Below are 10,600 nucleotides of genomic sequence, written 5' to 3' on the forward strand. Positions count from 1 at the left end.
AAAAAAAAAAACAGACTTTCAACACACACACAAAAAGAAAAGGTTATGGAGATAACAGTGTGTGTGTGTTAACAGATTCCTGACAGCTAGCGGACAAAATGACCTACATCTGAGTACACACACACACACACAAACACACACACACACACACACACACACACACACACTCTTATCTGCAGCATTTTCCTGAACTTCTTTAAAGTTCTCCATAAACACTCTACCTCTCTCTACCTCCCTCCCTCTCTCTCTCTCTCACCTTTTAAGCAGAGCATGTCGTCCTCGCTCGCCCGAGGTGCGTGTGTGTGGACGTGAATCTTGGCTAACAAAGACTGAAGGAAAACACAAGTTCAAACACAGATTCCTCTCTCCCTCTCAGTGTCTCCCCTCCCTCCACAATAAAAGCCCCCTCCCTCTCTCTCTCCTCACTCAAACCAACCCTCGCTCTACCCTAACTTTCACTCCCCCATCACCTCCTCCTTCTCTCTCTTTTGGCAGACTGTAACTGTAACAGCTGACCTTCAACCTGATGATAAAGTTTTGATCCAGTTCTGTTTCTGCTTTTCAAAACAAAAGCCCAATTATTTATAAGGCTGCAAATTACTTTCTTAATTTACAGTTACATGTTATAAATAAAGTAAAGTACTGTATTTGAGTACAAGTCTGAGACACTTGTATTTTCATTTTCTTCTACTTCACACTCCTGAGTGAAATATTATATTTTTTTTACTGCATTATATTAATTTATAACTTCTTTTACTTTGCAGATTCACATAAATAAAACAAAATTTAATTATGATGCACTGTCACAGGTTAACATAAGGAAACTATGCATCGCAGCAGTAGAATATAATTATCACCATCTTTAAGTACAATTTGAAATTTTGTATTTTTTACTGAACACAACATTTAATTTTCAGACGATGAAAAATACAAAATAAAACCAACAAATAAATTGTGATGTTTTATTATAACAACCTGACTTTACTTTCCTGTGACTGTGTTTCGTTACAGTAATAAATGTAATTTATTGTTTATTATCGCGGCTGCATTAAATGTGCACCTCTGAGAACAACCGTTGCTCAGCAACAGACCTCACAAACATCTCCCCCAGCAGCCAATTAGATGGCTGCCTGGTGGTTTAAAGGTCTCCCTCTCTCCTTCCCACGGACACACACACACACACACACACACACAACTCACACACACACAAACACACAAACACACCTGTCTGAAAGATGTCATACTGAAGTGGTGATGGGAGATGTAGTCTTCTCTTCCCTCCTCTGCAGGTATTATTTGCTTCTCCGGACAGAAATAGCTTCATTAATCACCTTTAGTCTGCCCTGGATACACACACACACACACACACACACACACACACACACACACACACACACACACACACACACACACACACACAGGATAACCCAGTTACTCAGCAGATACATCATCTATGAGAATATTCCGTCTGTGTTTAAATCTGCGTCATGTTGTTATATAATAGAATATAAATAGATTTCATGGACGCGTTGTGTCCAGTGGGTCCGGGACATTTTCCATCATGTCCTCCTTCGGAAGCCGAAATATACATAAATAAATAAAAATTAAAAATTCCCACCAATGACAAAAAAAGCAGCTTTAAAGTCTTGTGGATTACTGTGGGTGTTTTGAATGTGTGTCAAAATAAAATAAACTTTATCGACAGGGCTGGAACCTATTCATAATATCGGATCATCTACTTTAATTATTAATTTTAATTATGATTAATTTAACGATGAATTAATAAGAAGGAGCTTGGTTTCATGGGCAATTGTGATTGGTCGGCCGTCAGGCGGCTGAAGCGAGCTGATTGGCTGTGCCGGAGGTAAACACGGAAGCTGACCGCAGCGTCTCAGCTCGCTGCAGCTGCTCGGTGGATCCGGTTCACACCGAAACATTTAAAACGGTTCAATTATTTCTCCCGGGTTCGTTTCTTATCGGTTCCGGCTGTGGAGCTTCGGCGCAGATAAACGCAGCCGGCGGCAGAGGCAGGTGGGCGGGGAAACACGGTTTAAGACGCGGTTTGAAGCGGGAGAGTTAGCATGTTAGCTGCGCTCCGTTAGCGCATTGAGTCCAAAAAAACGTTTACCGTTAATATAAAACGGTCACAATCCCGGGACGAACCCGGAATGACGTGTGAAGCAGCGACTTCACTTCGCAGATAGGTGTCAGTTCTGCACGAGCCCAGGTGTTTCCTCTGCTTTCACGTGTTTGGGAAAACTGCGGTAAATTAAAAGAAGTCTGGTGATGGAGAGAGTCAGCTGGGCGGGGCTAAAGATAAGATATAGTTAATATGTTCATGTTCAGCTACTAATGATCGATCTCTCATTAAGGACTTTTCAATTAATCATTTAGTTTTTCAAATATCAGAAAATAGTAAGAAAATCAGTCTCCTTTTTTATTTTAGATGTTCATATATGATGTATTCCATGGTTCCATTATACTTTCTATAAACTAACATGAAGGAAAATCAGGGATGGCATCACTTTTAATTAATTAATCAGCTGTCAGTTAAAAAAGTTAGAAAATAGTGAAAAATGTCAAATTTCTTATTTTGTCACTTTGCTTTGTCATTTTTGACTGAAAATCAAACTAAGATTTAAATTAAAATATTTATTTAATATAATAATATAATTTAAATAATCAATTATTAATTATTTAATAAATTTTTCCTTGAAAATGTCTCATTAATCTAAAGTTTTTACATCACTGACTGTGTTTCCTGACGGTTTTCTTCTCTCCATCTTATAGAAAAGCAGTGATGTCTGTCATCATTCAAACTCGAGGTGAAGTGGGCGGTGGCGTCGCTGCTCACCTGCAGTGCCCCCACTGTGGCCATTTCTCCAAGAGCCACGCCCACCAGCTGTCCCACATGGCGGCCTCCCACCCCGCCTGCCTGGACGGCGTGGTGGTGGGTCGCCTAGGCAACATCCTGATGTACCAGGGCACCGCCCGGCTGTTCCACTGCTCCGACTGTTTCTACACCAGCCGGGACTTCACCAAGCTGTACAAGCACATCATCTCCAAACACTGCATGGACGAGAGGGAGGGGGGAGGAGGGGGAGAGGGAGGAGATGATGGGAGTGATGGGGGAGAGAAGGAGAAGGCGGGAGAGGAAGGTGAGGAGGAGGAGAAGGAGGGAGGGAAGGATGCTCTGAAAAGAAAGAGGAGCAGTGAGGCTGAGGAGGAGGAGGAAGGGGAGGGAAATGAAGAGGACGGCGCCCCCCAGAGGCCGGAGGCGAAGGAGACGAACATTGAAGGAGACGAAAGCGTTCTGATGTTCGACGGCGCCGGTTACCGCTGCCTCATCTGTGGCTGGAAGAACAAGCTGAAAGCTCTGGGCGTCAACCACGTGGTGAGGAAGCACGACATCCCCAAAGCGTACGCCTCCCAGGCCGTCAGACGGGACGCCGCTCCGCCCAAACAGACGCAGAGCAGCGGGGCGGCGGAGGAGGAGGAAGTGGCCGGGCTGAGCGGAGACCTGCTGAAGGAGGAGATGGAGGCAACGGCCAAGGTGGTGCGCTTCATCTCCAACCGCTTCGTCTGCCTCATCTGTGGCTGGAAGACCAAACTCAAAGGTACCTGTAACGTTTCCTGTCAAACACGTCAACACTCTGCCGGAGGCGGGACCTTTGAGTCCTCGCCTGGAGCCAGTGCTCATGCATGACAAATAAAACAGGAAGCCGCTCATAGAAGAGAAGCTCCATAGAGCTACAAGAGGTAGAAAACCCTCCAGGGAACCTCTGATGTGACTGGAGCTCAGACGGTTTCTCTAAGTCTGTCGCCACATTCAGTCCTGAAACAGTTTTAAGACAAATCTCTTTGTAAACATAGAAGCCTGTTTCCTGCCTCCTCCCTGTGTGTCAGCTGTGGATGAACCTGTACCTGTGTGTGTTCTTGCAGGTTTCGCCATCAGTCACGTGGTGCGCAGCCACGACGTGGAGCGTCCGTACAGCTGCAAGGACTGCAAGCGTTCCTTCTTCCTGCCCAGCCGCCTGCAGCAGCACGTCAGAGCGTCTCACCGGCCCGGACGCTACGCCTGCCCCTTCTGCTGCTTCAGGTCCCACTACCTGGGAGGGTTCAGGAGGCACTGCAGCCGCTGCAACGCCCGGGAGGAGGAGGGCGGAGGAGGAGGGGGGGCAGCAGCAGTAGGAGGAGGTGGAGGAGGAGGAGGAGGCGGAGGAGGAGGAGGGGAGGATGAGGAGGGGGAGGAGAACGAGGAGGAGGAGGAGGGAGAGGAGAGGAAGGAGACAAGAGCGGGGAGGAAACGACGGAGAACAGGGAGGGTGATAGAAGAGGAGGAGGAAGAAGACGAGGATGAAGAATAAGTGGAGAGGGAGGAAGGAGGAACTCAGGGCTGGAAGACGCCAGCTTTGACAAAATGTGTGAAAGATACGACGGGAAAATTAATACCAACAGTATTTTTCATTTCCTGAAAAATCCATGTCATTTAAAAACAGTCAGTTCTCCGTGTTTTCCATCATGTTTTGAGAAAACAACAACAACATGAATGAATCTCTCAGATATCAACAAACTGACGAGTCAAACAGAGATCGTCCTGAACGCAGCTCGTTAGTCCGTACGACCACACACACACACACACACACACACACACACACCTCCACCTGTTCACATGTACTGTGACCCGGTGACGCTCATGTAAACCCGTTAGTGACTGTTTCAGTTCCACCACAGAAACGTTTGATTCTGCTCCTTTAAATAATGAATAAAGTTTTTTTTTTTTTTACAGCTCGGATTATTAAACGTGTTGTTGATGAAGCTGCTGCTGTTGTCATGGAAACAGTTTTAGTTGATGCATCTTTTGTATTTTCTCTGAACCTTTATAAATTCCAATGAAGGAAATTTACTTCCAAACTTCTGCTGGTTCACGACTCGAAGGGTTTGAACTGAAGATGTTTGATGTTTGTTTTTTCACCATTTCTTCAATTGACCAAATGATTAAATCGATTGATCCTGAAGATAATCAGCATAATAATCAATAATAAAAACTAAATGTTAGTTGCAGCCCCAGTGTATAAAGTAGTTGAAAACAGCTCTTGATTATTCTTCTGTACTTTTAATTAAACTGTTTTTTTTAGTTTGTTGTACTTTAGTAAAAGATCAGAATATTTCTTCACTATGAAATATAAATAAATAATGTTACACACTGAAGACAACTGATCCACTGATGAAGACTGTGGGTGTGGTTGAAAGCTCAGGATCTACTGTGTGTGTGTGTGTGTGTGTGTTTACCTGATCCCGTGATGGTGACGACAGGACACAGTCAGTCTGCAGCCACGAGTATTTCTTATTTATTTAGCCAAAACATAGAAAAACAAACCCAGCAACCACATCAGAGTGACGGCTCGTCCTGACGAGGGGAGCCGCTTCCAAAAGAAAAAATACTTTATGTGATAAACTCAAGTTTAAGGAAACAACGTGAAGCACTGAGCACGAGACATCACCTCTTCTTCTCCTGATCAAAGTTTGTTCCTGATATTCACACTATGTCTGTCACTCAGAAAAGAAAAAAAAAAGCTCTGAAGCAACGAGGACACATGATTCAAAAACCAACTTTTAGCCTTTTCTTCCACTGCAGGAACTTAAAGTAACATGGAGGCAGCAACCGCCACTTTACCACCGCACCTGCATCCACCTGCACGAGCTGCAGCCAGGCATCGGCTTAATTAAATAACGGATTAAATGATTTTCTTACTCAAAAAACACACAGAAGGTGAAGATCATGTAGAATCCACGGCCACAATAACCTTCATGGATGAGTCGGTCTGACTGTGGACTGACGCTGGAGAGAGATTATAGTTTCTTGAAAAGTGAAGCTGGACATTTCGTCCCTGTCTCAGTGGATAAAACCATCATCTTCATCTGTCGTCCGTCTCACGCCTGTGTCCTCACTCTCTACCAATCAGCAGAGCAGCTGTCACCTTTCATGTGACGCTGCGTGAGAAAAAAGAAAACTAGCTTATATGTCTAATAATATCTGTAACTGATAATCAGTGTGTGTGTGATCTGTTGTCAGTGTTCGCCAAGCTTCACTAACCAGCTGTAGTGTCTCAGGTAGTTTGCCCTGTGTTCCTGCAGAGGGCGCTGCAGCTTCACCTACTGGTCAGTAAACGCAGCTCATCGATACAAACGGAGACGGACAGAAGAGCCACAACTCACCCGAGGCCTCACCTGCCGCCGCGGCCCAGGTGAGGCGCTCGTCAACAGCCCGCCAGGCGTAAAGAGACGCCGTTATATGACCTGAACTGAAACCATTAGTGGATCAACAGAAAATGAATCATCAGTGCTTTTCTTTGTCGTGTCCGATGATAAACTGATGAATCTTGTTGCACATTTGTTCCTAAACGTGAAGAAGTGATCAGTCCCACTGTGCAGGAAATATAAAGCTACAGCCACTAACTGAGTTTCCCCTTTAATATGAAACGTAACGTACAAGAACCTGTGTTAGGTTCCTGCAGTGGAAAAGACCTCTATGATTATTATATAGAACCTCAAATCTTCTGACGGAGGAACCAACAACAAATCTCCAGCTCGCTCCTGATTGGTGCGTCAGTCGGCACAAATCTGATTCTTCTACCTCTAAACTGGGAGTTGCAGCTCGTCCTCGTCATCACGAAGAACAGCGGTAACACTTTAAGCGGAGGAGGCGGCGGTGACGTCGCCGCCCCGCCCCTTCTTGTCCGAGCTTATCCGACACTTTCATATCATCATGAGAAAAGTTTAAACACGAGAAGAAGAAGAAAACTAAAAAAAACTGCAACTCATTCGCATTTTTTGTTTCATTCGTCTTGACTGACAGCTGGAAGTCGACGTGATCCTGTCCCTTGTATGGCTCTGTCCCAGAATCCCCTGCTGTCTGTCAGCCATTCAGGTCATCCAGGGGGTTATAGTGTCATCAATCAGATCTGAATAACTGACAGTCCATTAACACTGTAGTGTGTGTGTGTGTGTGTGTGTGTGGGGGGAGGGGGTCAGGGGTCAGATGTGTCGGGGGCACCACGCTCCCTCCAGCGCGGCCATGTTGATTCCTCTCAGGTCGCCGAAGTCGTCTCCATCTCCGTCGCAGTACTCGCCGTCGTCGTCGTGGTCGTCGAGGCGAGGCGTGAAACTGGTCGATGCTTTCTGCTGCAGGTATTAGACACCACCGGGAAGGAGAAGGTAGAGGGTCAGTCTAAGAGCTGCAGCTTCACTCATCTGAAGGTTTCATCATGTAGGAATCTTACAACTGTTCTGCTAAAACTAAACACGGGCCGTTCTCCAGCTGTTTTACAGGAACTACTGTATTTTTCTCCTCCAGCAAAATGGAGCCCAACGTTCAAGTCTGCTAAAAGTTTGATTATTTAGGGACCTTCACTTTTTCAATGATTCATTTAGGAAACAAAATTTACAAACAAATAAATGCAGGAGCAGGAGTCAGCTGTCAGGAAGGTCTGTGAAGCTCAGACCCCACCACCGTTTCATTTTTTCACAACAGAAAAGTTTGTTTGGTCCTGAAACCGAACGAGACGACAAAACAGACGGAACAAACTTCAGCTGTTAAATCAAAACACATCAATTTCAAATCTTAAGTTCTGAATGTAGGAGAATAATTGCTGCTTTTACCGTTCGGACCACTGGCTCTCTGAAGGGGGGGCAGACCATGTGGAAACGGGGGATGGCCACGTGGAAAACTTCTTCTTTATTGGCTACAAGAGAAACAAACATCTGCTGTTTTCACTGAGACATATTTTACTGTCGTTGAACTTCTCACGTCTCCATGAGACAAGCCTCCATGAACATGATAAAGACTCATATGGATCATAAAGAGCGAGCAGCTGTTACCGAGCCTGTGGAAGGTGTAGTGCCCCTCCATGTACTCAGACGGGGTGGAGAAGGTGGTGCAGCTGGAGTACTCGTGGACCTTTCCGGGTGTCATGACCGGAAACTCTCCTGCACAGATACACAGACATGAATTCAGCGGCTCATCTCAGCCAATCACAGTCGAGCTGCGCGGGTGGTCGTGTGATGGGAGCAGCGTACCGACCACGCCGGGTCCCTGAACTTCCTCCACGTTGCCGTCGGAGGTGGTGATTTTCCAGTAGCGGCTGTCGAGCTGACAGGCAGCTTCAGGCGAGGCGCCGCTCGACATCTCTATTCTGAGAGAGCGACTTAATTAAAACACAGAAGAAGAACCACCTAACGTGCCGTTTGCACTGCGGAGACAGACGGGTACCTGATGCGGTAGGTGAAGAAGAAGTGCGGAGGATGGACGGAGGAAAGTTCTGGCAGGAAGGAGGTAGAAACAGAGACGGTGATGTCGTCGGTGGTCGCCACGCAACCTTTATCATGCACATACCTGCAAACACAAGGACACACACACACACACACACACACACACACACACACACACACACACACACACACATCTGAATCTGCCTGTGGTGTCACCAATAGATTTAAATGAGGCTTTAATGTGTGTGTGTTACCTGAAGATCTGGTCTCTGATGATTGGATATTCTCCTGTGACGACGTTGTGGACGTAAGTGGTGAACCACTCCAGGAAACAGGAACCTGAACGCAGACGAACGTGGCCACAGTTAAAGACGTTTGTCACACGTGTCTTTTAAATCAAGTGTAAAGTTTTTGTTCCACTATGAGACTTGAATGTCGTTAACAGCTTTTCAACACACAGCAAATATCAATGAAACTGTCATTTCTGTTGTTATTCAAACTTTTCAGTCTTGTATTTACAGATTTATGAAAAATGACGGAAAGGTTTTTATACAAACTGAAAGAAACCAAAGTATTTTAAATGTTGACCTGATGATGGGACACTGAACTACAGTGACCATGATGCTTTGGGGGACGTTAACAGTCAGAACATTACATGTAGTCAACCGTCACTGGATCACTGTGACACTGAAGGAAACAGGAGGATTCTCAATGAAGTTCTGCAGCCTCTTTTTTCTCTGGTTTCTACGTGGATTTCTGGAGCTTTATTCTGAAGGGACATCAGATCCCCGGGAACAGGAAGTCATACTGAATCTAAAAATGTCTGTGTGTTCAGATCTGAGTGTAACTTCTGACACAAATTGCAGCTATCAGACATTAAGTGGTTTAAAGCACTTTAACCTTCTCCCAACAGCTGACGGCCAAACTACAAAAACTAACTTCCTGTTGTGTTCAGAACACCTGCACATACACCTGTCCCTTTCACCTGAAGCAGAGGAGGTGAATGAACCGACCTGTGATGAACATGTCGATGGCTGAAGGATCCTGAGCCGTCTGATCCTGAAAGACAAAAAGACGTCTTTGTTTGAGTCAACAGGACAGACTTCAGCGCATGGACACACAAACATCCTGATGTTGGTCTTGATCATGAAAAAAGAGTCGATTTTAGGTGAGAAATCCAAGGTCAAAGGTCACCACAGTGTAACCTGAAGCGCTATAACGTGGCCATGACTGATTCCACAGAAACCTCTGTTAGTTTGTTTAGTTAGTTTCATGTTTCAGTCCAAAGTTTTGAAGCTTTTTCCTGTCTGTAAAGTGACTTATTTTGAAAGGACAGGCAGACAGGAAGGTTACGGACGGGGCAGGGGTAGAAGCTCTCGAACATCCTGCGTCCCTCCGCGGGCTCCAGAGCCATGTACTGGCTGAGTCCGGTGTGGAAGCAGAAGGTGAGCGGGAGGCAGCGTCTCATCCCCTTCCTCTGCTGGAAACCTCCGGCCGCCGTCTCCACGTCCAGCAGCACCTCCGACCGGTAGTGGTTGGACAGGGACATGCTGCCCATCAGCCTGAGGACAGACAGACAGACAGACAGACAGACGGAGGTTAGACAGGGAGACCATGGGCCTCAGGGAGACTCTGCGGGACAGACACCGACCCTGGGATGACCAGCTTCTGTCCGTTGTGGATGCGGTACGAGCAGCGGTAGTCGTCTGGAAGTCTGCAGCCAATCTGAGCCTCGATGTCGTTAAGCTCCACCTCTGTGGCGATGACCAGCTTCTGTCCGTTGTGGATGCGGTACGAGCAGCGGTAGTCGTCTGGAAGTCTGCAGCCAATCTGAGCCTCGATGTCGTTAAGCTCCACCTCTGTGGCGCCCTCTGAGGAGGAAGCAAACAAAGAACAACGTTATGGAGGAAGATCTTTATTCATACGAAAGGAACTGCGATCAACGAGAGGTTTTTCATCAAGGAAAAAAAAAGAAATGTGTGAATGAAGTTTGAATGAAAGAAAATTCCTCACACCAAAGAGATTTACTGCTGAAACAACTGACTGTCTTCATTAGATAAAAACTGTTATTTAAAAAGATTCTTTATAAATAAAATAAAAATTATGTCAATATTTTTCTCCATTTAACAAAATAAATCTGAAATAGAAACAGAAAAATGTCATCAGATGTTTAGCTTCTTTCAGAGAACATGCTTTTGTTTTCATCTGTTGGTAAAATGAACAGTTACACCTGATAAACATATACGCAACACGTTTGTTTTTGCTCCTTTATTAGTTTATTACATCACCTCACTATCAGTCTGACTGTTGAAGTCAGACTGATGTTTGG

General features: G+C 45.5%; 3 protein-coding genes across 4 annotated transcripts in view; 1 reads left to right on the forward strand and 2 right to left on the reverse strand.

Moving 5' to 3' along the window:
• Positions 1-2,984, reverse strand: part of nhsl1a (NHS-like 1a) — a 23,898-nt gene extending 20,914 nt beyond the window's left edge. The window contains exons 1-2 of one of the 2 annotated variants that reach the window (XM_087171164.1): positions 2,855-2,984; positions 1,225-1,343 (exon numbers count right to left, since the gene is read on the reverse strand). In XM_087171164.1, the coding sequence (XP_087027290.1) occupies positions 1,225-1,324 (100 nt within the window). In that variant the 5' untranslated portion in view covers positions 1,325-1,343; positions 2,855-2,984. Of the gene's footprint in view, positions 1-256; positions 374-1,224; positions 1,344-2,854 lie in introns of those variants that run through there. The other variant, XM_087171166.1, reaches the window with a different exon arrangement.
• On the forward strand, positions 1,883-5,260 carry LOC111646890 (uncharacterized). The gene is made up of 3 exons (XM_023396459.2): positions 1,883-2,031; positions 2,791-3,617; positions 3,943-5,260. Exons 2-3 carry the CDS (start codon positions 2,801-2,803, stop codon positions 4,365-4,367), a joined length of 1,242 nt encoding a protein of 413 aa, XP_023252227.2. The 5' UTR covers positions 1,883-2,031; positions 2,791-2,800; the 3' UTR covers positions 4,368-5,260.
• Positions 5,261-5,335: 75 nt separating this feature from the next.
• fbxo3 (F-box protein 3) overlaps positions 5,336-10,600 on the reverse strand; it is a 9,260-nt gene continuing 3,995 nt past the window's right edge. The window contains exons 4-13 of the mRNA XM_023396399.2: positions 10,129-10,142; positions 9,923-10,023; positions 9,629-9,833; positions 9,285-9,330; positions 8,526-8,610; positions 8,273-8,395; positions 8,080-8,195; positions 7,882-7,989; positions 7,663-7,745; positions 5,336-7,185 (exon numbers count right to left, since the gene is read on the reverse strand). Coding sequence (XP_023252167.1) covers positions 7,039-7,185; positions 7,663-7,745; positions 7,882-7,989; positions 8,080-8,195; positions 8,273-8,395; positions 8,526-8,610; positions 9,285-9,330; positions 9,629-9,833; positions 9,923-10,023; positions 10,129-10,142 — 1,028 coding nt within the window. The 3' untranslated portion in view covers positions 5,336-7,038. The remainder of the gene's footprint in view (positions 7,186-7,662; positions 7,746-7,881; positions 7,990-8,079; positions 8,196-8,272; positions 8,396-8,525; positions 8,611-9,284; positions 9,331-9,628; positions 9,834-9,922; positions 10,024-10,128; positions 10,143-10,600) is intronic.

The sequence above is a fragment of the Seriola lalandi genome, unplaced genomic scaffold (genome assembly GCF_002814215.2).
Source record: "Seriola lalandi dorsalis isolate HSWRI2012SDOR001 ecotype SW California unplaced genomic scaffold, Sedor1 jcf7180002054977, whole genome shotgun sequence".
Taxonomy (NCBI): domain Eukaryota; kingdom Metazoa; phylum Chordata; class Actinopteri; order Carangiformes; family Carangidae; genus Seriola; species Seriola lalandi.

Coding starts and splice junctions, on each gene's coding strand:
- LOC111646890 (XM_023396459.2), top strand. CDS start 2,801: ATGTCTGTCATCATTCAAACTCGAGGTGAAGTGGGCGGTGGCGTCGCT. Junction 3,618..3,942: donor CTGGAAGACCAAACTCAAAG/GTACCTGTAACG, acceptor GTGTTCTTGCAG/GTTTCGCCATCAGTCACGTG.